At 38.6% G+C, this 26933-nt stretch overlaps 1 protein-coding gene across 1 annotated transcript in view; it reads left to right on the forward strand.

Moving 5' to 3' along the window:
* Window positions 1-26933, forward strand: part of NLK (nemo like kinase) — a 129841-nt gene that overhangs the window by 97162 nt on the left and 5746 nt on the right. Inside the window, exons 4-8 of the mRNA XM_027519671.1 lie at window positions 4159-4265; window positions 5869-5954; window positions 10312-10521; window positions 14092-14193; window positions 20351-20437. Coding sequence (XP_027375472.1) covers window positions 4159-4265; window positions 5869-5954; window positions 10312-10521; window positions 14092-14193; window positions 20351-20437 — 592 coding nt within the window. The remainder of the gene's footprint in view (window positions 1-4158; window positions 4266-5868; window positions 5955-10311; window positions 10522-14091; window positions 14194-20350; window positions 20438-26933) is intronic.

Below are 26933 nucleotides of genomic sequence, written 5' to 3' on the forward strand. Positions count from 1 at the left end.
GCTTTATTTAATGTGCGACAGACCTGGAGTGGTGCAGGTGCCTTTTCAGGCCCTCATTTAATTTAAGCTGCTTTAGTTGGCATGGCAACTAGTTGAGACATCTGGGAGACATTATGTTGGGGATTGAGACTTTAGAGGATTTCTGCTAGAGCAAAGCAGAAACCTTATCATAAAGTGGTGTGTGTTGCTTCTAAATTTCTGCCGCTCTGTTGTTCAGTCGCCAATTCAGGAATTGTATTTTTCCAGAGAAGTAAAATTTTTAAAGGTTGGCCTGGCCATTGGCTTGTTTTCTGTGAAGAAAAAATTTGCTTTGTCCCTGAGGTTGAAACATTTATTTCAACCCTGAAGAATTTATTTTGCCAAACTAAAGCTTGACAAAACTTACTCTATGCAGAGTGGCTATTTTCATCACCTTGTAAAAAGTATACTTTCAAAATTTCTCAAACTTTTATGTTTAAAAGATATTAGAGGAAGGGAAATATTTCTGCGCAAAGGTAAATGAAATTGTCAAGGTAGACTGGGCTATATGTGGTTTTCCCTGGATTTTCTGATTAAATTAAGAGATTATTAAACACTACCCTCATTTTTTTTTTTAACGCTGTCATCTTCTCAAGAAGCAGAGATATAAAAGTAACACTCATTTAAACTCTTTTTTAAATATTATAACAGGAGATTGAATGAAAGGTTTTTTAAATTCACAGATCCTGAGGACAAGAAACATGATAATCTGGTCATTTGTGTTTAGCAGAGGGAGTACCTGCTGGTTTATATTTTGTAAGAAATTATGCACATAATGTGCTCTTAGTATAGAAGAATTGACTTACTATTTGAAGTCATCCTTTATATTCATTTTGAACACCTTGTCTTTCAGGTTCATTTTGGTTTGGGGGGGTTTTGTTTTTGCTGTCTGTTAATACTTTGCTCTGTATTAGGTTGAACCATGTGAAATAATTATTTTTGTTGGTCAAAATGGTTCAACATTATCAATTCAGATCTAGTAGGTCTAGGGTGGGAACAACACCCTGATCTGGAAGTACTTGTTTCATAATGCTAAGTTAAACATTAGAGTGTTTTCTAAAATTAGTAATTATTTGTAAAATATCCAGTTAGAATAGTACCCATTCCAGCCAGACAATGTTTTCCTTTTCCCTTTTCTTTGAAAATGTAGTCACCGTTAGAAGAAAGCATATGATATTATTTCATGCTTATTCTGTTTTTGGCTTTTGTATCAGTTTGTTCCTTTTATAAGTCAAAGCAATATTTTTCAAGTGCCAGCACCATGATTTCAATCAACCTGATAACTTGAAAATTAAGATGTTTTCTCTCTGCTGTTTGCATGCATACCAACTGTCACCAGTAACAGTAAAGATTCTGGCATCGCAGCTTGGCTGCCTGTTTTGTAGATATGTGAGACAGAATAGAATATAACCTGCTCTTCACTTCCATGCAAGAACTTTTCAATCCTGGCAGGAAGAAGAAAATTGTCAGTAAACTCAGAAGACATGACTGACATCCCATACAGATAAGTACTCTGTTCAGGAGTTTTCTTTTCCTGAGTAAAACCACAAGTTGACGATACAGGGATGTCAGTTGTGAAGTTTTTCTGTGTTTGCTCTGTTGTTCTGTTTTTTCCCTGTGTAATGTTCCTTTGTTTTCATCCCTTGAGATTTCTGGAACCAACTCAGGAATATGAGAACCTCTGATTAAGGCTTAATGGTGCAAATAGAAAAATTTTTCCCCTGTCTCTATCCTATGATTAAGATTTCCCAGTGCGGCAGGGAAGAAACTTTTTAGTATATACAAGAGGGTTAATATCTTTAATATGTAAGGCACTTCTATAAATAAAATTATCACCCCAGTATAAAACTGAGTTAAAAAAAGAAACACTTCTCTCTTCACTCCTCTCTTTTTTTTCCTCTCATACTCACACATATATGTGGCCAATAAACATGTAAACAATTTCCATCTGAAAACAACATTTGATAAAACACAGATCTTTATTGCTAAAATCCTTCCTATAGTCCCCAAGAATTCATACTGGAAGAGGCAGAAACTTCTACCGGCAGTAATGAGAACCCAGAAGCAGGTTACTTCTTGCTCAGAACATCAGAGCAGCTAAGGAACTGGAGGCATCAGGTATCTTAGAAAGTAGGGATGCACGTGGGTCTAAACCCAGAGTTGCTTTCAGGCCTTCGTTAGAAGTAGTAAAGATTTAGTTCAGGTGTCTTTTCCTATCCCACGGGAGACAAGTAAAGCCTTACTCCCTGGTGACAGCAGGAGCTAAGCTATGGTGTCTTTGGCTCTTCCCCTGCTCTTACAGGATATCTTGGACATGTTATTTTGAGCTGTCAGTGAGTCATCCATTGGAGATGATGAGTAGACAGTTAAATATACAAGGCTGGACTTAAGGCAAGAAAATTACTAGAGATGTAAAGTTGAGAGTCGTCAGGATGGATGTTTATTTAAAGTCATGGGACTCTCTTCGATTACCCTAGAGAGTGAGTATCTGAAGAGAAGAGGACCAAGCCCTGGGGCATTTCAACAGTAAATGGTTGGGCAGGAGCACCAACAAAGGGAATGAGAGGAAACAAAAAGAAAGGGAGAAGGAAAGTCAGAGCTGAATGTTCCAGAAGCCATTTGGAGAAAGTGCCTCACAAAAGAGGGGTTGGCCAACTGTGTATGTCAGCTGTTACCAATTTTTCATTCTCCCTATGCCCAAGTTGTCCCTTTTCCTACTTGTTTGCGCTGAAAAATTAAATTAGAAGTGTTTTTAAGTCCCCAAATAATAATCACTTACTACAAGAGACTTTTTAAAACTCAGAAAGGTAAGATACAAAACCTCATGTCACTTTTTTGAAAATGTAAGTTATGTCCAGCACTTACCCTTCCAATGAGCATGCCAGTGCTGAAACAAGAGCCCCTGCCCTGGATCCTTTTAGTTTTTTATAGCTAATGGTGAGCACCCAAAGACTCCAGCCTCCATAATATCTTTCTCATAGAAGAATTTTAGGATCTGAGGAAATACGTAAGAAAGCAGACTAACTCTGCTGTCTTTTGTCTTGCTTTTCCCTGCTTTCAGGTGCACAGGGCCAGGGAGGAAGCCTTAGTGTTTTACTCAGAATGTGAAACTTTTACAAGGTGTCAAAAGAATTTGTTTGGGTTCTTTTTCTTGTTTATTCATTTGTCTTCATTAAGTTTTATTGGAATACAGTTGATTTACAATGTTTTGTTAATTTCTGCTATATAGCAAAGTGAATCATTCATAATATACCCACCCTTTTTTAGATTCTTTTCACATATAGAATGTGTCAAAAGAATTTAAATCCTGTAAGAGCCTCCTAAACTCAAAGGCCCTCTTCCTTTGTCTGAAGGAAGCTTTTAAATCATAAAACTTGCCTAAAATTTTAAGGAGTTGTTACTGAAGGCAGGGGTAAGTCATGAATCTGTCCAAAAGACGGTGTCTTTACCAAGAGAATTCCACATCTCCATTACTCCCTGGGCCCTAGCCTTCGATCTTCTACCTCATATTGATTGTGCAAAACCCTGAGGAAATACTGAGTACAAAGCATAGGAAGCTTAAAATTAAGTACAGGAGGTATACATGTATAACAAGTTAAATAATAAAAGTTCAGTTGTGAAGACTGTAGAGACTGAGATATGAACTAACGATTTTGCATGTTTTTCGGAGTACCATGCTTTACAAAGTAACCAAAGCCATTGTTAATGGATGGATTACATCTTTTGCTTTGGTGCTATGGTGGCCTAACCTGAGACCAGCACTCTTTCTTGTTTGGATTCAGAGGACACTCCAGGAACATGTCTGAATAGACCCTGAGACTGTGAGAAATGTGAAACGAGTCTTCACATTTCTCCTGATCTGGCTGTCTTTGAAAATATTTACCCTTATTTTTCTCTTTTATAGTGCTAATTATAGTCATTTGATTGTTAACTTCTAACTTTTAAAAATTACTTTATTTTGGCAGTGTTTTCATCTTAGGAGGGCTAGAATTGTCATCTCTTTTCATGCTGTCCTAAAGCTTTCCTTCCTTAAAGCTCTTTCCAGCCTTAAAAAGAGAAGTTATTTATTTAGAGTTGGTACCTAATTTATAGGGTTTGGGGGCTGAATTCTCTGAACTCTCCTTAACTAAAAACCTCAAGATACGTTGTCACAGAACTGATGCAGAGTGACCTGCATAAAATTATCGTCTCTCCTCAACCACTCAGCTCAGATCATGTCAAAGTTTTTCTTTATCAGATTTTGCGAGGTAAGACTTTCTCTGTGAAGAAAAAGGTAGTGTCACTGTATAAATGAAATGTTTTGCTTTTCATTTGAACTAATCTGACCTTCCAAGGCTAACTTCTTGCCTAACAACTTTTTTTCTTCTGACCAAAGTATACTTAATACTCTCTATCCTTGATGTTAAATAAGAAGCTTTTAAGGGTAGCCAGGTGGTTCTTATTTTCAGTGATGGAAGAGAAGGTCCTTTCTAATTCATTAGGTAGTCAAGGGGGTTAATCTCGGGGGGTACATAAGCAGGATGTTTTGCCACAAAGCTTCCACTGAACAGCCTTTAGTAGGAGTATGTGGCTGGCATCAGATGATTAACTGAAAAGGAACTGTGTTTCCTATGGATGACATACATTCTTTAAGCTGGCAGTAGGTGGGCCTGGTCTGAGAGTTGGCAGGCATGCCTGAGTTCCACTCTAGAAAAGCAAAATGACTTTTAAAGTCAAAGCATGGAGAAGACTGACAGAAACAGCCAACTAACTCACTCTCCAGCCTGGCTCATTAAAGAGCGCTGACATGATGGAGAAACAGTTTGGGCTGGCATTGTTGGAGCTTCCTCTGGCCATCAGGTGTATCCTTCAGAATTTTGGCATTACACCTGTTTAAAGCTGACACAGTTTTCTTACCTAGTAAAATTTTTTCTCCCATAGGATTCAAACAAGTATGGGGAGAGAGGAGGGAGGAGGGTTCAGGATGGGGAACACAGGTATACCTGTGGCGGATTCATTTCGATATTTGGCAAAACTAATACAATATTGTAAAGTTTAAAAAATAAAATAAAATTAAAAAAAAAAGACATTCCTTAGAAAAATTGAAAAGCATCTGCCAAAGGAATTAAAACACATACACAGCGTTAAAACTAGAAAGTTCACCTTCTGTAGATTTGTTGATATTGGGAGTGGGGGAGGTGGCAGAGGGAAGATACTGGATAGAGGATCTTCTTTAATATTGTAGAAAATGTGATTTGCTTTATTTTATTCAGAAGTCTCAGCCTTGAAGCTGTGCCTTTTATCTAGCACTGCTAAAGCCCACAGACTTTATAAAGATATCAAAAATATTTTTAAAGTAATTAATTACTTTCCTGATTCTCAGTGGTGGAGAGTACTACCAACAGACCTGGGCAAGTTTCTGAATTTTGTCTCATCAGTGAAAATCTGTCCTGGAAAAGGCTTGCTGTTGGTTAATGGGAACTATTTTGTGGCAGCAGCTCACAATCAGCTTGAGAGTGTCCAGAATATCCAGAGCTCCAGGAGCCACACTTAGAAACTGTTCAAGGTTATTGGTCTGGTCAGCCTTAACTCCAGGGTTTGGAATGCTTATCTGTACTTAAACCTACATAATCTTTCAAATTATAGACATTATCTCTAGACTGTGCAAACCTTTGATGACATTTTCTTTTACTGTAGCAAAATTACAGTTTTTTGAGGTAGGACTAAGTCAAGCTTTTAATAATGTTCATTATGCAGTTATTTAGACAACAATTTAAAATCCTGTACTCTTGTTTCTATGGTTTTCCCCCAAATCATTGGTTGAGTAAAAGGAATTAAATATCTGCAGTTAAATTCTGTTTGTTATTTCAGGTTTGAAATATCTCCATTCAGCTGGCATTTTACATCGAGACATTAAGCCAGGGAATCTCCTTGTGAACAGCAACTGTGTTCTAAAGGTAGCTTTTCATTTTATTTAAACATCTAGGAAACAAGTGGAATGTCAGAGTGTGTTTAAGAACACGTTTTTGTGAAAGAAATGGTTAAATTTGTTTTCATCACTTTACCAGAAATTAAAGAACCCAGTGTTCTCCACCAGTATCACTAGTCATGGACAAAATAGTAACTTAATTTGTAGTCTTGGCTCATGGTTTCTTCATGATATTTTGCACATATTTTGGTAACATTGGAATTGGAATTGCAATGTGACTAGAAAGAAGACTAGAGAAGGTGATTTCTTTTCAGCTTGTTCCATTACAAAGAAAGTGTATATCAGAAAAAAGATTGGAAGACTAGTAAGCATCTACTTACATGACAATCAAGTGTGGTTTTTAAGAAGACTGTATGTTTTTGCACAGCTGATGTTTTTATATGCTGTTTGCCTGAGGCAGCAAAGTAGGGAAATAGAAACATTTAAAAGTGAGAATACTAAGCCAGAAAAGGGTCAAAGGTATTTCCACAGTATGTAGTGGCCAATCCTCAGTTACTGCTCTGAAGGGGTATTGATTTCAGGGTTTATTATGGTTAGCAGCCCCCGTATCTCAAGACATCAATTTCAGTTTTACTCTCGCTGCAGTACCACCCCCGTTGTCTTTTGTTAGAGTGGCTCGCAAATAGCAAAATCCACATGTGTGCATTGCCCTGTCCCTAACAGAAATGTGTCTTAACAGACCTCCTAAATAGTGAAGGGCCCACCATATCTTTCCTATGGTAAGGTAAGGGCCTTAAGAGGTAAGGGCCTTCCTAGAGCTGAGTCATCTCTGTGAAAGCAAATTAAAATTCCACTTATTTTATGAGCGGCTGCAGTATTATATGGTGCTTCAGTCTACAGTAAATATTCTTAACATTTCAATTGATATATTTGAAAAAGAAAAGAACTATTTATAAACGTTGCCTACTTTAAATGTAATCAACTGTCATTAGTACTTATCCTGTTGGCAGTTAAACTAAACCTTAAAACCAAGCATATAAATGAATTTCATTTTTTATTTTAAATGCTTTCTTTAAACTGTGGGCCAGTTTTCTTTAAAAGCTAGTGTGTTAAACTGCTTTTGAATTTAAAAAAATCTCCCTTCACTCTATATATGAAGAACTCTGCTCCTGTTTTAAGTCTAGAAAGATTAAAAACACCTATTTTTCATATTTTCCTTGAAAACATCTAATATTATACTTAATTCTTTTGTTTCCACAGATAATTAATTATCCCAAAAACCATTAAAGTAAAAACTACCAAAGTAAATTTTCCTTCTATAGGTCATTGAGTTCACTCCCCTGCTGCTTTTCACTGTGGGACTGCCCTGGTGGTCCAGTGGCTAAGACTGTGAACTTTCAATGCAGGGGGCCCAGGTTCAATCTGTAGTCAGGAAACTAGATCCCATTTGCCACAGCTAAGACCCAGCACAGCCCAATAAATTAATTAAAAAATAAATAAATAAAAAGAGCTGTAACCAGGCTTCCCGGGTGGCTCAGTGGTATAGAATCCACCTGCCAATGCAGAAGACACGGGTTTGATCCCTGCTCTGGGAAGATCCCATGTGCTATGGAGCAACTCAGACTGTATGCCACAACTGTTGAGCCTATAACTCTGGAGCCCCGGAGCCACACCTTCTGAGCCCATGTGCTGCAACTGCTAAAGCCCACACACCCTAGAGCCCATGCTCTGCACCAAGAGAAACCAACGTAATGAGAAACCCAGGAAGCACAGCTATAGAGTAGCCCCTGGTCACCTCAAGTAGAGAAAGCCCACACAGCAACGAAGTCCCAGCACAGCCAAAAACAAATAAGTAGAGTAGTAGCAAACTGTTAAAATATAGTGTAATAAACATCTTCAGACCTTATCTCCATAACCCATTTTAATTCTTTTTTTTAAATAATCAAAAACCTTAGAGTCAGAAATTCTTTGACTTATGCAGACCAAGTCACTTATATGACAGTTTAAACCAGTTTCTGCTTATTTCAGTTTCTGGTTGGAAAACTTCACAAAGCATTTGTGTAGAGCCTGTCATGCTTGATGCCATTAACTACTTGCAGTCCATTTTCTAAATTGTCTTTTATGGTATTGTAACCTCCAGCTACATGAAAGAGTAACTAAAAGAAAATGTCATTTATGAATAAACAACATACAGGTCAGAACAAATTGAAATTTTGCTCTGCTCCTTTAACTTGTTTTAGCAGCCTACTTTTAAAAGCCAGAGTAGATTGCCAATCTACTGATGCTAATTCTGTCTTCTCAAATGTAAAAATGTAGAAAATAATAATGACAAAACATTTTTAAAAATCATCCTTTCATATTGAGAATCTATTTTGTTTACTGTTAGGCACAAAGCAGATAATTTTGCTGGAAATTGCAATATCTTTTTGGTTACCTGATCATTTAAGCTTCTTACTTTGGATTTAGCCTGTCTTCAAGATAAATTGCCAAAAAATGAATCCAGATCTTTTTTTTTTTTTTTTTTTTAAAGGCTGGCTTTATAAGAGAAAACATTTTCTGTTGGGTAAGGTGGTGTTTTGTTTTGTTTTAATACCAGAGAAATAAAGTGGATTTTTAGGTTTTTTTGTTTTGTTTTAAAAGATAGCCTAAAAATTTTTGGTCAAGTAATAGAGTTTTAAAATATTATATGTTATTTGAACACCAGTCTTTGGGAGGATTTGATAAACAACATATGCCTGTTTTCCTTTTTGGTATAGTTTTTCTGTGTGGTCTGAAAATGTACTTTCATTTTAAGTTTTAAAGATGTTGGTTTCATACTGATTTGTCCCCACATACAGACATGAATTCATTTGATGTGACCAGACATAGTAGATTCGAGATAAAAAGAGAAGATTGCAAAAAATTCGGGGTAAAATATGATTTCTTTAAAGCAGTAGTTTTCCAATGTTTTTATAAGCTACGAGATCCTTTTTTCAAATAAAATATTATGGTAGGACCTCAACTTAGAATGCAGATAAGTATTATTTTGTCAGTTATATTAATAATATTGACTCAGACTTAATCAATGAGAACGCTGGAGCTTAGATGGTCATTCCTCTCTTATCTCTTCCTCAGTGCTGCCAGTTTCTGTTTTGGTTGCCCAGTATCAAGAAAGCCTCAATTCCTGAAAATAAGCAGAATTTGCTGATGGTGGCACTGCTGCCGTTTACTAACAGCTCACCTTGCAGCCTCCAAAAACTTTTCACTTAAACAGAAAGGGCAAGACTTGCCTGGTGGTCCAGTGGTTAAGAATCTGCCTGCCAGTGCAGGCATGGCTTCGATCCCTGGTCCCTGGTCCCAGAACTAAGATACCACGTGCTGCAGGAGAACCAAGCCCGTGTGCCATAACTAGAGCCTGCGCTCTGCAGCAAGAGAGGCCAGTGCAGTGAGAAGCCTACACACTGCCACGGGAGAGTAACCCTCACTCTCCGCAGCTAGAGAAAAAAAAAAGCCTGTGTGCTGCAACAAAGACCCAGCGCAGCCAAAAATAAACAGAAAGCGCAAGAAAAGATTTATTCCTAGGTTTGTAGGACTAACCAGTCTTTCTCATTTACCATTATGTCTCCAAGTTCTAGCACTGCCTAAAATATAATAGGCATTCAATTAATTAAATATTTATGGCATGAAGAATTGAAGGGACCTATTAGCATTGGTATTCTACAGTATGCTACTTTTTGACATATTCACACATTGGATTGTGAATTAGTATTTTAAATATTTATAGATTCATGTGAAATTTAGGTAAAATGTTCATGGAACTCCTGAAGTACCTCAGGATTCAGCAGGACTCTGTTCGAAACCCATAGCTTTGAAGAAATTTTACTGTGTATATTCCATAAAGATAGTGAACATATGGGAATTCCCTGGTGGTCTAAGTGGCTGGGACTTGATGGCTTCACTGCCAAGGCCTGGGGTTCATCTCTGATCAGGGAGCAAAGATCCCACAAGCCATGCAGTGCAGCCAAAAACAAACAAAAAAATAGTGAACCTAGCTCAGGAGGTCTTTTTTTTCCCTTATGATATCTTCCTCCATAAGCAGCCTTGAAAATAAATTAGCTTGGTTTCTTCATTAAACCTAAAAGTATACATTCATTAAAAACAAATGAAAAGTGAAAAGCTTGTCTTTACGATAATTCTGTATAGAAATATGGAAGTTTGACACTTTCTTCCCTCTCATCCAAATAATATCAAAATACACTGACACAAATGTACTCCACCTGTATCACTGAAAACTTTGCAAAGTTCCGAGGTCTGTCGGGTTTTAGTTTTTTATTATTTTGTTCTCCTATTCCACTTGTAAATATATTTGTCTATTTGACAACATTCTGATAATCTATTCTGTTTAGATTTGTGATTTTGGATTGGCCAGAGTGGAAGAATTAGATGAATCCCGTCATATGACTCAGGAAGTTGTTACTCAGTATTATCGGGCTCCAGAAATCCTGATGGGCAGCCGTCATTACAGCAATGCTATTGACATCTGGTCTGTCGGATGTATCTTTGCAGAACTACTAGGACGAAGAATACTGTTTCAGGCACAGAGTCCCATTCAGCAGGTATGATTTCACTTTAGGCTTTAGGAACTTTCAATTCTATTACAGATTTAAAGGAAAAACCATCTTGCGCACATCTTGGGCTTATTCACTGTACTGTCTAAATTGCTTTTAGCAAATTCAAGTTCTCTTAAAATCAGAAAGTTATGAAGATTACAGAGAGAGTGACTTTGCAGCTTACGAGCCTCTTAGAGGGAACGTTGACTTTATTACACGCACTGATGCATGGCAGCAGACTCCGCTGTAACAGTTTGCACAGGTGTGATCTTCAGTGGTTCAAGAGCCTCTGTTCTAACTGAATGGATCTGACTCGAAAATGTATTTGGTGACTTAATGTACTTACACTTTGTGCTTAGAATACAAATTTTGAGTGTTGACTTCTTTAAATATGAACATTTAGAGCCCTTTCCAACCTTTATTGGACTAAATTATTTAAATATGGCAGAGAATATCAGAAGCTGATTAAAATGTTGGAAACCATTTGTGGTATTTTAACTGTCTGCCTTTATAAACTAATTTGTTACTACCCACATTTTCTTTGGTCTAATTCTTAAGTACTTTTTATTCATAAAAATGTTAACAATCTTGTTTGCATGAGAAGAATGTAACAATGGTGAGTCAGGCTGTACAATCCAGTTGGTGGATTCAAATCCTACTCTGCCACTTGTTATCAGTCAAATCCTGGACAAGTTAAACTGTTCTGAGGATTGTTGTGCAGAATAAATGAAATAGTAGAGCCAAAACTAAGGCCTGGAGTCTGGTAAGCACTCCATAAATGTTAGCAGTTATGATGGTGGTGGCGACGGTGTGCCAGGGTATGAAGGATACAGCTGTAAATAAGACAAAGCTTTCTGAAACTTTCATGTGAGACAGAAAATAAATAAGTATGGGGGGCTTCCCTGATGGTCCAGTGGTTAAGGCTCTGCACTTCCAGTGCAAGGGACGTGGATTGGATCCCTGGCCGGGGAACTAGGGTCCACATGCCTCAGAGCATCTAAGCCTGTGAGCCACAGCTGCTGAGCTCATGACCCACAACTAGAGAGCTTGTGGGCCACAGTGAAAGATCCCAGATGATACAAACCAAGACCTGATGTGTTCAAACAAATATCTTTTTAAAGAAAATAAATATCATCTCAAGTAATGATAAGTACCACCAAAAAGAATTAAACCAGGTTAGGGATAGAGAATGATGATGGAGCCAGAGCAGTGCTAAAAAGCCGTCTGAGGGAGTAACATTCGAGGAGAGACTCAAGTGAAATGAAGGACCAAGATGTTAGGGACAAATATTCCCGGCTCAGGGACAGCCAGAAGGTGCCTGCATGGAGGCGACACCAGGGGCACACCAGGGACAAAAGGGACGACCAGCATAATAGAACCTGCTGAGGCAGGAACAAGTGTGGGTGTGCTGGAGTGGTGGCTTGATGAAGGAAGAGTGTGTAGGAGATGAGGTCGCAGAAAAAGAGCCTGCCTGACCTTGGCTACCTGATACGGACTTTGGGTTCTGTTCTGTCCAAAGTGTGATGGAAAGCTGTCTGTTTTTGAGCAAGAGAGTGTTAAGATTTGATTGATCACATTTGAAAAGATCACCCTACCTACTGTGTATCTTTGTAAATAATTCACGCACTTGATGAAAAATGAAGCCATCTCCTTTAGGCTCTGTCTACCAAGAATTGTTAACTGATACATTAGAAACTATATGCTCTGATCAACATTTAAATTTATTTCTCTGCTATACATTTAGTCATTTTTGTTTAAGTCTGCATCTTTTAAAATTGATCGTGGTGATAAAAAAATTAATCATATATAAATCCAATGTTGGGTACTCAATTTCTTTAGAAAGTAGAGTTTAACAGCCTTACCTATAAGATGACATTCATATATGGACATAAGCTGCCATACAGAAGAGCTTAAGTAGGGACTTACTTCCCTGGTGGTACAGAGGGTAAGAATCCATCTGCTAATGCAGGGGACACAGGTTTGATCACTCATCCAGGAAGATTCCACATGCCTCAGAGCAACAAAGTCCATGCACTACAACTACTGAGCCCACAGTCTAGAACCCAAGAGCTACAACTACTGAAGCCCATGCACCTAGAGCCTGTGCTCTGCAACAAGAGAATCCTGAGCTAGGGAGCAGCCCCGACTCTGCACAGCTGGAGAAAACCCATGCACAGCAACAAAGACCCAGTGCTGAAAAGAATGTACAAAGGAAAATGTGAAGCAACCGGAACGGGATTCAGATATCTCATTTGCTAGAGAAATAACATAGGTCTTGAGTTTTTCAGTCTGATGTAGCCAATGAAGGAGAACTCACATCTATCCGTCACCATTGTATTTTGGAGTGAGAAATCAAGATCTATAATGAGAACAGAGTCTAACTTATAAATGGAAGTATTAATAGATATTTGCTGTAGCATTTTCTCTTTGAGAAATAAATATCCTATGCACTGTAGTATCAGCAGACTTCATTGAAATGTTCCTTATCCATAGATCTGAGCCATTTAAATAATTTTATTTATTTTTGGCTGTGCTGGGTCTTCATTGCTGCATGGGCTTTTTTCTAGTTGTGGCGAGCAGGGGCTTCTCTTTGCGGTGACTCTCTTGTTGCAGAGCCCAGGCTCTAGAGCACAGACTCAACAGTTGTGCACACAAACTTAGGTGTTTCAAGGCATGTGGGATCTTCCTGAATCAGGGATAAAACCTGTGTCTCATGCATTAGCAGCTGGATTCTTTACCACTGAGCCATCAGGGAAGCCTGGATCTGACCCATTTTATACAACTTTCTCAATATTTCCCGTTGTTTTCATGAACTGCTCATTTCCTTTTGTGTTTCTTAGAGGTCCAAACGTATGGCCAAGTCACTTTTCCCAGAAAGCTTTTGCACAGAGATGTTTAATTCTGTGCAAAACAAACCACTTGAGAAACTCCATTATCCTGGAGGGCAGTGATACTGAGGGCCACCCCATGGGTTAGTTAAGTGCAGGAAATAGTGCTTTGTATTTGCAAATCCCAGAACCAGGAGAAGTATTCTCTAGGTAAGAATTTTCCATCCTGAACGTATTAGAATGAGACGTTATTGCTAATTGGGTTAGAATAATCATAGCACTTACAGAAAATTGTTAAGGCAGTTTGCTATCTACAAGGGCATATTTGTGAGAAGACCATTTTTTTGGTCTCTTATTGGGCCCAGCTAACTAGACGTGGCCTTACACAGTGTCACAGTTTTCTGGGCACCACAGCTTTTCACCAATGTGAAAGATTATGTGTGGTGTGAAGACACACAGCAGGCACATGCAGACTCATAAATTACTGTCACCTTGGAATGCCTTGGTGGCCAAAACCGTTTTCTTTATTTCTATCATATAGATCCCAAGTGAACATTTTTCTGTCTTGTTTTGTTTTTTTATAGTCCAGAAAGTGAAAATAGAGGCTCCTACCAGTTAATCTGGAACTTTCCTTAAGTTTTCTGCTCCCCTCCATATTTGGTCCTCATCTCTCAGGCTGTGACATAAGAGTAATGAAAGGTTGTTTCCATGAGCTTACTAACCCTCTGTATTTCCTGTTTGTTCATAGTTGGATTTGATCACAGATCTCTTGGGCACTCCATCACTGGAAGCAATGAGGACGGCTTGTGAAGGCGCTAAGGCACACATACTCAGGGGTCCTCATAAACAGGTGAGGCCCTGTATTTGGTCACCATCTGGCAGAGTTTCCCTCCCACAGAATAACGAGATGAAAATTTTTAAACAAAAACATTACATGTAGGTTTTATTCATTTTTTTTATGTCATGGCCATAGGTAAAATGTTAAAATATTTGTCAAACCCAATAGGATATAGTAATTCCCAGTGCTGTAGGAGAAAGTATTTTTGTAGCACCTTTGCTAGTAAATGACCTCTGGCTTTGGTCTCCTGGTTTTTGTGTTGTTGGGGACAAGTTACAGGGGGTGGATCCTTGACCTCAGTACCATAACCTCATATATGTGTATCAAGCTGTCATTTTTACATACTGAGCCGAAATACCCGGTATCTCTCATTCCAGCCAGGAATGTGAAGCTGTTTCTATTTCACTCTTGCCACTAACACAGAATTAGATGTGAATGTTATTAGAAAAGAAGTATGAAGAGAGATTGCCAGATTTGCACTGATCAATATTACTTGCAACCAGCCAAGTCACTGCTGAGAAAGATGAGATGGTTATTATCTCCACCCTGTTGATTGAGCAGCATTTTTTAGAAGCACTTTCCTAATCTCCTTGGCAAAACAGCTTAATGATGTGAAGTGAGTAAGGGGAATACTTTTCCTAGGAACAACAAACCGAGACAGAAGGGAGAAGGCTTGAGCAGGGAGCGTCGGCAACTCTTCCCTGGGCTTCGCCTTGCTTTCTTTTACAGTGGGCATTGAGATGATCTGATTGATCGTTAGAAGATCTGGTTGATGTAATTGATAGACCAAGTGACAGACGGAGTTTGGCAGTCCTCAGATTACCTGCCAGACATTTGATCGAGGCGTTGGCTTTTTTTTGGAGTTCCCTGTCTATGATTCTGGTGTGAATCTGGAGCTTCCATTTCCACAGGCGAAAAAGGCAATGGGTAAAGCATGTTATCTTCTAAAACCAGCCTGAACTAGTCATTGTAGATTTACTACTAGAGATGGTGTTTTAAATAGCCCCCTGCTGGTTACATCTTTCTGAAATGATGGGGGCGCTGACTCCCTTAGAAGAGCATAGTCTCAACCTAGAGGAAGGTTCTATTTTCAAAGACAGATCTAACAAGATCTGTTATGTTCAATTTACTGGCCAGTATCAGGGATATTAAACTAGTTTATCAATACCTGGCATATATACCTTCAAAGCAGATTTTTAAAAAATTTTGTTTGTGTATTTGCAAGTAAATATGGGTACATGTAAAATAAAAATTTTACAGTTAGTCGTTCTCAGCTACCCCCATGTCATCCTAGTCTCCTCTAGATTAATTTGAGAGTATCTTTCCAGACATTTTTCTATGCATTTACATATATTTGTACAAACAGAAATATATCCTATTGTTTGTTGGGACTTTTTAAAAAATACACATATACAGAAGGAAAACCTAATTGGCTATCTTCTTAAAGTCACAGATTACTGCTTCAAATTAATATACTTGTGTTGGTTGATTAATATACATCCTTCCAAGTGGTTTATCAGTCAGGATTCTTTCCACTGAAACTCAGTTAAAGCTGACTGAAGCCAAAAAGGATACTTAACTTAGGGCTCATGTAACCGAAAAGTCTTGAGCTACCACTGACTTTGGGCTCTGCTGGATTCAGGTAGTCAAATAATATTTCATACCAGGAATTTGCCTCTCTTCTGTTCTGTTTTCCTGTATTTTGGCTTCATTTTCAGAACAGGCTTTCCCCCATGAGTTGGCCAAAATGGAGCCAATAATCTAGGCCTACATTCTATTAGCAGATCAGTCCTTCAGGAAAGAGCTTTCCCAACTAGATTCATAAAAATATTTGGAGGGTCTCTGATTCTGTTAGGAATGTACTTGGTCATGAGGAATAGAAAACCTTGCTTGTGTGTTAGTCGCTTAGTCGTATCCCAACTCTTTGCAACCCCATAGACTGAATCCTGTCAGGCTCCTCTGGCTATGGAAGTCTCCAGGCAAGAATACTGGAGTGGGCTGCCATTTTCCTCTCCAGGGGATCTTCTGACCCAGGGATTGAACCTGAGTCTCCTGCATTGCAGGCAGATTCCTTAGCACCTGAGCTACAGGGAAATCCCAAAAACCTTGCTTATAATGGTCTAAAGAAATAGTTTATTTTTTCCTCATATCAAAAAGTCCCAGAGGTAGGCAGTCTGGTGATGGCATCGCAGCATGTCATCGATTATGTCTATTTTTTTTTCTTTCTTTTTTCACCTTTAGCATGTGACTTCATACTCTCTTGCCTATTGCCTCGTAGTCACAAAATGACAATAGCTTGTCCACAAATCATGTCCATATTCAAAGCAAGAAAATGGAGCAAAGAGGGAACACTAGCAGGATCTGTTCCTTTTCTCAGGAAAGCAAACATTTTCCCAGAAGCCTGCCTAGCAAACCTCTGCTTATGTGTTACTGTCCAGAACTGTATGGCATGTGGCCTCCCTGAAGGCAAGAAAGGCTTTTTTTTTTTTTAAGTGTCTTTTCTATCCCAGTTAATAACGATAGAGATAAAGGATAAAAGGATTGGGAGGGTGTGTTAGGTTAGCCAGCCATTGACTGTTCCCAACCTGTTTTAATTATGTACATCATCCTGGCACCAGAGGTGGTGCTCAGAAGACATCATTTGATTGGCCAAGCCCTCTGCTCATTTTTGCAGTTGGGAGACTGAAATTAAGCCCCACTGAATCACTTGATCTGAGAGTGAGAAAGGGAGTTGGGTCCTTTAAGGTCAGGAAATAACGGACAGACAAGAACACTGGTATTTTCTATGTATTGTCTCTTTTCTACAGCTCATTACATGAGTTTGAGTAGGCTCTGGGAGTTGGTGATGGACAGGGAAGGCTGGCATGCTGCAGTCCATGGGGTCGCAAAGAGTCAGATGTGACTGAACGACAACTCAAGATCTTGGATGAAGGGAATCTTAGCTGCCACGGCCCAGGAATCTATTAAGGCAGATACTTGTTGAGGCTCTGCCATGTTGATAGGATTGAGAAGTCTTCTACCAGCCTAGTCCCTTTGTTCATCTCATAAGGTTTAGAGCTTCATTTTTCCTCAGACTGTTCTCAGCTAATTGTGTCAGAAATAAGTAAAATTCTGAAATTTTTCAGAAATAAGTGAAATTCAGTTAATTTCACTGAGGTGAAAATAGTTCCATCTCCTGTCAGGTACTTTATCTTCCAGTTAAGAGAATCAGAGTACTCTAGAGAGTTTACGCAGTTCAGACTTACTTTTCAGATGGGGGTTTCTTTTGTATAACCCCAAAGTGCTTACCATGGTGCACTGCACATGGTGCAGTTCAGTTCATGCTGCCGACTGATGGGCGCGGCTTCTCTGCTGCCAGGTAAAGACTATCAGGAATCTCCAACAGGCCTTGCACAGCCTGGCCGACTCTGCTGCGGTGACCACACTCTGAAGTTGGCTCTTGATAACTGTGGCATCTATCACCTAGGGCCTCTCGCTCAAGCCAGAGTCTCATCCTTGCTTCATTTCACTGGCAATTACTTAGTCATTACTGGGGCACTCTTCATAACCCTTCCTGTGCTCGTGACTCAGCATGGCACCCGCTCACTCCTACATGGCCTGAGTGACTTACCTTGAAGAACAACAGAAAATGGACCTGTATATAATGGATCCATATATTTTAGAGGGAGAAAAGTAATATGTGTGAGTATTGGGGGAATTGGCAGAACCTTTTTTCCAAAGGAGATGTTTAAGCCGTATTTCTAAGCATTCTGGGCTTCCTCATGGTTCAGCAGTAAAGAATCCGCCCACAATGCAGGAGATGCGGGTCGAGAAGATCCTCTAGAGCAGGGCATGGCCACCCACTCCAGTATTCTTGCCTGGAGAATCCCATGGACAGAGGAGCCTGTTGGGCTACACTCCATGGGGTTACAAAGAGTTGGACACGACTGAAGCAACTGAGCAGCAGCAGCTGAACTTCTACTTTTTCTCTTATTCAAATTGATTCTGTTGCACTTGAGGAGAAATATAAACTTCTTAGCATTGGCTCCACAGAGTGCAGAAAAAAAAAAAAAAGAAATGCAGCATTTGTAGTATTGCATTTTTCCTGTGGAGCCAAAGCTAAGTTATTGATAGTTATCGTTCAGGAAAGGTACTGGCATGACTGAACTGACTCTTTTTCTCTGGGGCTCTTTTTAACATGCATATATAAACACAGAAAAGGAGAAAGCATACCAAATGACTGTTAAGGCTGAAATGAAACAGGATTATTTTTAATGTATCTGTTGGGGTGTACTTCTATAAAGAAAAATAATATTGGGGGGAGGGTGGATTTGTAATATTTCAGGTAGCCTTAAACATCCACTCTTGATTTTTACAAATTCCCCATCCCATATCCATTTGTCCTCCATTCATAAATTTTGCTTTCTAATTTGTCTTAGATCCTCTATTTAGTGGCCTCTAGAACTGCATGTTCATGTTTTCCTTGCCCACCAGAGAGGTGTTAGTCATCTTTGTTGTCTCAGGACCTGGCACTTCGTGGATGTCAGGATTAGCAGTGATGTTGGTAGGTAGGCAGGTCTGTACTGGAGTAGTCTAATGGATAAGAGAGCCAAAGCAAATCACTTACCTGAGTCTGGTGATGGCAGAGTTAGAATTTGAAGCCACATCTTCTAGTACTTATTCCAGTATTTAGTATTCCCTTCCTTAAGCTATAACCTGCCTCCACCACAAAAATGGGATGAGGGGTAGATTCACTTGGAGAGTGGAAGGAAAAGAATTACTTATGGGGAGACATTTTGGTCAGTAAAGACTGACTGGAATTTGGCTGCCAGCCTACACAAATCAGTGAAAAAGAGGACAACTATTCAGTTAAACCAAGAATCAGAATCTTTCAAGAATATCAAATGACTTCATTTTACACAATAAAAAAATTCTTATAGAAAATATGTGTAAGTTAAATCATAAGTTAAAACCTCTTCCCCACACTCTCCACAACCCCCCTCCCTTCTCCTGACTAATACAAATAATTTTAGAGCTGCCATAGACGTGCATATTAACTCCTTGGTAAATGCACCAAGGAGTAGTAGACTGGCCTACAAATATCTGAATGCCAGCTAAACGTGAGTTCTGTGAGCACAGTGCTCTTTATCTGTAGTAATCCTACCAAGTATTGTACAGTTAGAGCTCAACTTGAGAGAGTGTTTAGTCCAGCCTCCTCATTTTAGGGAACTGAGATTCAGACATGTTGATCTAGTTAGCGAAGTAGAACTCCCATCTCCTTTTATCTGCTGTTAACTCATGATCCTAAAGAAAACATCTGTAAGGTGAATAATTACCCCCTGATGATTCTGAGGTGTCTTCTTGTTCTTGTTGGATTTTCATACACGGCTTAACTGTTGCAAGGAGGCAGATACATAGAATACTTGATGCTAGTAGTTGTCACAGCAGGATTCTAAGGCTGTGATCAAGACACAAGGGACCTTTCAGTGTTACTTGCGTGAGAGACAGAGCAGTGACACCATTCATCTGCCAAGCAGCAAAATAACAGCTTCATAAGCTCTGTGGCTTATAGGCTCGTTAGAATCATCTCCCTGCCTCAGTGCAAAAGGGTTAGATGTGGGTGTGTGGATATGCCTGCCACTTATTAATACAAAAGACAATTATTGAGTGAGTAATCAATGCTAAAGGCAGTATGGCTGGAACCAGCAAAAGCAGTGTCATACTTTCTTAGAAGACTCTGTAAATCCCTGAGTGTCCTAAAGCTCCTTCAGCGTTGTGGCAACTTCATGGTAATGTTGACATAAGACATCGTTCACATGCTTGCACAGTTTACTTGCAAGTGGCCAAGGTTGTAAATCTTTTCTCCCATCCCTCGGCATGTTTGGTCTTCCCTTGCCAAAGCGTGTATAATATAAGGCTAATGGGGTTTCATATTTGCAGGATTACCTTTCAGTTTTCGTAGGCTCTTTTGTGCTCTGACCTTCAATGGGTAATCATGCAATATAAAATATGCACTGAAAGTCAGTTATTGCTTTTGAAGACTGGTTAATGAGGGGAATACTCATCTCCTTTGAGTTGAGATTTCTCTGCACACATCTTTAGAGCTGGGTACTTGTCATAAATTGGCTGTATTCCACATCTACTTACACAAAGACTCACTCACATATTTGAATTCTTTATTTTTTTGCAGCCATCTCTTCCTGTACTTTATACCCTGTCTAGCCAGGCTACACATGAAGCTGTTCATCTCCTTTGTAGGATGTTGGTCTTTGATCCAGTAAGTAGTGTTTGTTTTTATGTTATTTTAATGAATTAAAAATGTGTTCTAAGAAAAACATCCTGGCTTTGAATAGATGGGCAATGTAAATAATGACTTTTTAAAAGATAACTCATGTAATTGGGGCCTGAAGTTTATCATGCTCCCCCATCACAAAGAAGTTCGAGTAGTAACACATAATACTAGGTGAAGAGAGATAAGGAAGGGCATCATCCTTATTTATCTCAATATTTGTAAAAGGAGTTTGACACCAGTCTGAATTAGGGGGAAAATTTTTAACATTATTTGAAAAAAATCTGCCCATTGTATTGCATAAGGAAGTGTTTACTCTAGGTTTTCAGTTCAGTCGCTCAGTTGTGTCCAATTCTTTGCGACCCCGTGGACAGCTTGCCAGGCTTCCCTGTCCTTCACCAACTCCCAGAGCTTGCTCAAACTCATGTCCTTCGAGTTGGTGATGCCATCCAATCATCTTATCCTCTGTCATCCCCTTCTCCTCCTGCCTTCAGTCTTTCCCAGCATCAGGGTCTTTTCCAGTGAGTCAGTTATTTGCATCAGGTGGCCAACGTATTGGAGCTTCAGCTTCAGCATCAGTCCTTCCAGTGAATATTCAGGGATGATTTCCTTTAGGATGGACTGGTTGGGTCTCCTTGCAGTCCAAGGGACTCTCAAGAGTCTTCTCCAACACCACAGTTCAAAAGCATCAGTTCTTTGGCACTCAGCTTTCTTTATGGTCCAGTTCTCACGTCCATACATGACTATTGGAAAAACTATAGCTTTGACTAGACAGACCTTTGTTGGCAAAGTAGTATCTCTGCATTTTAATATGCTGTCTAGGTTTATCATAGCATTTCAAATGGTGGCTTTTCTAAATGCCATTTCTAGACTTGACTCCTCTGGGACAAAGTTCAGTTCTTCATTTATTCATTCATCTGAAGAATATTGATCACATCTGTGCCAATAATTGTTGTCAAAGAAGACTTTTTTAAATGAAAGCATTTAGAAAATTTTACTTGCCAAGAGTACATGGAAGTCACCAAATACAAAACACAACAGATATTTAAAGGGAAAAAATACCCACAAAATTACCAGTTAGGTTTACACTGGTTTGTTCACAGTGAGAAATAGCAACTTTGTCACCTGATTATTAAATCCGCAAAGGTTAGAACAAAGATTAGGGATAAAAATGATTTGTTAGTCCAAGTCTGTAGGAAACAGAGTTCTTTTATTTGGAGAACCAGAATGCTAGCAAGGTCATGCTCAAAATCCTCCAAGCCAGGCTTCAACAGTATGTGAACTGAGAACTTCCAGATGTTCAAGCCAGATTTAGAAAAGGCAGAGGAACCAGAGGTCAAATTGCCAACATCTGTTGGATCATAGAAAAAGCATGAGAATTCCCAAAAACATCTACTTTGCTTCACTGACTACACTAAAGCCTTTGACTATGTGGATCACAAAAACTGGAAAATTCTTCAAGTGATGAGAATACCAGACCACCTTACCTGCCTCCTGAGAAACCTGTATGCAGGTCAAGAAGCAGCAGTTAGAACTGGACATGGAACAGCAGACTGATTCCAAATTGGGAAAGGAATACATAAAGGTTGTATATTATCACCCTGCTTATTTAACTTATATGCAGAGTACATCATGCAAAATGCTGGACTGGATGAAGCACAAGCTGGAATCAAGATTGCTGGGAAGAATATCAACAGCCTCAGATATGCAGATAACATGACCCTTAGAGCAGAAAGTGAAGAGAAACTAAAAGAGCCTCTTGATGAAGGTGAAAGAGGAGGAGAGTGAAAAAGCTGCCTCAAAACTCAACATTCAAAAAACAAAGATCATGGCATCTGGTCCCATCACTTCATGGCAAATACATGGGGAAACAATGGAAACAGTAAAAGACTTTTACTTTCTTGGGCTCCAAAATCACTGCAGATGGTGACTGCAGCCATGAAATTAAAAGATGCTTGCTCCTTGGAAGCTATGACAGACGTGGACAGTGTACTAAAAAGCAGAGACGTCATTTTACCAACAAAGGTCTGTCTAGTCAAAGCTATGGTTTTTCCAGTAGTTATAAATGGATGTAAGAGTTGGTCCATAAAGAAGGCTGAGCACCAGAGAACCGATACATTTGATCCGTGGTGTTGGAGAAGACTCTTGAGAGTCCCTTGGACAGCAAGGAGATCGAACCAGTCAATCCTAAAGCAAATCAATGCTGAATAATTATTGAAGGACTGATGCTGAAACTCCAATACTTTGGCCACCTGATGCAAAGAACTGACTCATTGGAAAAGACCCTGATGCTGGGAAAGATTGAAGGTAGGAGGAGAAGGGGACAACAGAGGATGAGATGGTTGGATGGCATCACCAATTCAATAGGCATGAATTTGGACAAACTCTGGGAGATGGTGAAGGACAGGGAAGCCTGGCATGCTGCAGTCCTTGTGGTCGCAGAGTCAGGCACAACTAAGTGGCTGAACAAGAACCAATCATGGAGTGATCAAGTTATTTCTATCACATCTCCTGGTACAAAGTGGATTTTTTGTTGGGTGTTTTCCTTTTGTTTACTTTGGTATGTGAGGTTCTTAGTGATCAGGAAGCAAGACAAAGTGGCAGTTCTTTCGCACAGTCCCTCCTTGTGGTCAAATTCCTGCCATTGAGGACAGTTTCAGCCACATAACTTGCTGAATGAGCTGGTGATTTAGTGTCATTAGTTTGATATTTTATTTGGCAAGTTTATGTGTATAGCTTTCACAGGAGATTTTGATTAATACATAAAGACCTTTTGTATGGTTAACAAAACTAGAGGCACATGGATTTCAGGTTTCAGAGGTAATTTTTGTCGTCCATAGAGGATTTTCTAAAGGCCCTGAGGTTAAATTTACTTTTATTTGTCAAGCATATGTTACTCTCTTTATTCTACTTAGATTAGGAATGAGGAACCATGTAATTCACCTGTCCCAGGTTTTACCTGCAGTTCTTGTAGCTGTAGGGTATCCTCTTTCTCTGAGATCCCACGTTTATTAATGACTGTGACCTGCTGAGAGCTCGTAGTCTTTACAGCCCTTAGGGTCCTTTTCCTAAGCCACAGAGTGGATGCCATGCTCATCTCCCCAGAGGCCTTTCAGATACCAGTTCTGCATGTGAAATGTAGTCCTTATTCTTCAACAGTGGGATTGTCACACTTAATTAAATGAAACTTCTGGTGTGGTCATAGTTACAAATTAGATTTATCTACAATAAGGAGGTTTGATTTATCTAATAAGGAGGACAGGGTCTTACTGAATTTAGTTTATGAATGATTTATTAGGGATTCTTTTCTTTCTAGTTATGAGAGTTCTGTATCTAGCTTAAAGAATGTTTCATTCTGATTTTATCCTGTTAAATTTGAGAGTTAATGATACATTAGAAAGAAAGAAATGAGATTTAAAAAAAAGCCATTAAAATAGAACATTAACCTTAATTAAATAAGTTTATTTAATCCATTTAGTCTGAAGTAGTTAATTCTTATTTTGTTGATCTTGGGTTAAGCAGTCTATTACCTCACTTCTGCTCCTTGTGGCTGTCTGTAGTGATGATAAGCAGCTGTACCCATGAGTTTGTACCCCAGAGATGACAGTCAGGAGTACCTGATGACATTTCTTTACGGAGATCCTTGTGATGGTTCATATGGAAGACTCAACTCCTGATCTTTATCTTGTAGCAGGAGCCTTTAGGCAAATATAAGGAAAAAGCAGAAACAACCAGGGGATGATAAGATGAAAAGGTGCTGGTTCTTTTATTATAATAATACCAACAATACTGAAAAGGATGGAGTATAATAAATAATTTTTAAAGATGTAATTAACTATTACCTCAAAATAGTGAAGACATTAAACAAATCTCCAGAGACCTTAATTTATCTAAAGACAATAAACAGTTATAAGCAATATTTTTAAAGTATAACAATAATTATTAGGAATTTAGACAATTATTCACTTTTTTCTCTTGATGAACAAAAGCATATCTGTTATCTTAACACACACATCTTTCTTTCATCACACATTCTTCCATGCTTTTTAAATACATATGTACTTTAACCCAAAGGTATTTGCCATCTTTTTTTAACTTTGTCGATGGCTGCTTAATAATATTAAGAGCCTAAGTATATTAAAATTATGTTGCCCATATATCCAAAGACCACATATTAACCCAATATTAGTAAGGTCTTAATGTTAACTAAGAATTAGGAGTTTAAATTTTAAGTTGACTCATTAAGTCTCTAGAATTTTTAGCATACAAAAAACTAATTTCTTTTTAGAAACACATTACCTATTATCATTTATCTAATTTAGTTGAACACATAATTTTTCCAGTAAGAAAAAAATTCAAAATGATTAGGCTTTTTATGAGGGAAAAAAACCTAAGATTTATATAAACCAGAATATTGTATTAGCATTATTTGTACATGACAGTAAAATCAGAAAGAAAACAGGTGGGTGTTTTAAAATTTTTATTAACTATTAACTCATACTGATTTGTCCAAAGAGTCATCTTGTATACAATTATTAAAACCTTTAAGTTGTTTATGAGAAGTATTTTGCTTACTTTGTGGTCTAGGAATTAAGTAATAGTATTATTTTAAATAATTAAAATAATAAGCTCACAATTAAAGCTTTTTTAATCTTTGAGTCACAACTTGAGCAAGAAAAAATTTCTAAAGAGCCAAAATACTTCATTCATAGGGAAGAATAATGTTTTTATATCTTTCCATTTCTTTTTATAGTCTTTAATATTGTTATTGTTTCTAAAAGCCAGTTGCAATAGGAGTTTGCTCCATTTGATTTTAAGAGATCTCATAATATGATGTATTAACTCCTCTCAGAAGTATACAAAGTACATCCATTTATATTTGTAAAATGGAAAATTTTATCACTCTTATTCAAAACTTAGAAGAGCCAATTTTGATAAAGCAACAGAATCTCATAAAAACAAGTATCCATACCTATTACAAATGTTGATCAAGAAACAAGATGTAATTACAACATAGAGGACATAATTATGCAACATCAGATACTTCAAAAGAACATCACTATTAAATCTGAGAAGTTTTGTGATTTTTTTTTTTTTCACTTCAGTTTTACAGGATAGTTTTTCAGTGTTCATACCCCTTACAAAGTGACAGTCTCCTTTCTTTAACTTTGTTCCAGAAGTCCCAAAGAGACTTTAATTTGTTTAGAGAAATGAAAATTGATCATTGCATGCTAGGGATTTGATTTACTTTTTGTTCAAAGGCTTTTCTTTTGTAAGATGAGACACTTCAGAGGACCCGAGCCTAGTGCACACAGAACATACAACACAGAGAGCATGCCATCCATAGTTAGAACATACAACACACAGAGCATGCCATCCATAGTTAGAACATACAACACACAGAGCATGCCATCCATAGTTAGAACATACAACACACAGAGCATGCCATCCATGGTTAGAACATACAACACAGAGAGCATGCCATCCATAGTTAGAACATACAACACAGAGAGCATGCCATCCATAGTTAGAACATACAACACACAGAGCATGCCATCCATAGTTAGAACATACAACACAGAGAGCATGCCATCCATAGTTAGAACATACAACACACAGAGCATGCCATCCATGGTTAGAACATACAACACAGAGAGCATGCCATCCATAGTTAGAACATACAACACACAGAGCATGCCATCCATAGTTAGAACATACAACATACAGAGCATGCCATCCATAGTTAGGAAAACACCAGAATCTCTCCAGGTATGCATCTGAAATTTTAGGAATACCAGAATCCCCAGGCAGACAAGACTAACAGTGAAACCAGATTCCATCTGCTGGTTCACAGCTGACAGGGACCCAGTTTCTGACATCTGCCACCTGACAGAAATGGTTGTATGATAAAACCCAGATTCAGTCACTGCTGCCACCAGTTTGGACATGATCAGCCATGCTCACTCAGAAACAGAAATAGACTTGGCCAGTAACCAGTGGGCAAAAGCCAAAGAGCTCTCAACCCTGCACGTGAGCCTGGCTGGAGCCTGAGTCCTAGTGGACTCAGAGGGGTCCAGGCAAGGTGTACTGGCCTGTATTTTTTGGTTCTGACAGTAGACCTTGATCCCAGCGGAGCCTCTGGGAATAGTTGGACTCATTTAGGAAAAAAGAAAAGGTTTAGTTGCTAAGCATGTTAGTGTGTCAGACTTCAGAAAGGCTGTCACCAAATAACAAAACACAAGCAGCAGCAAAAGGAACAAAACTGGGTTGTAAAGTTCACATTCAACTCTTCTTGGTAGAGCAACAGCCGATTTCTGCTGTTAGCATATCCGAAAAGGTCATGACATGGCTTTTTAATATTAGCATAGCAAAAAATCAGAGATAACGTGTTTTTCTAGGGAATCCAGGTTTAGGGAAATATTTAATGTTCTGTTATTTGAGGGACCAGAATCAGTTGGAGGATCCAGTTATTTTGGGTTTGAAT

The sequence above is a fragment of the Bos indicus x Bos taurus genome, chromosome 19, assembly GCF_003369695.1.
Source record: "Bos indicus x Bos taurus breed Angus x Brahman F1 hybrid chromosome 19, Bos_hybrid_MaternalHap_v2.0, whole genome shotgun sequence".
NCBI lineage: Eukaryota > Metazoa > Chordata > Mammalia > Artiodactyla > Bovidae > Bos > Bos indicus x Bos taurus.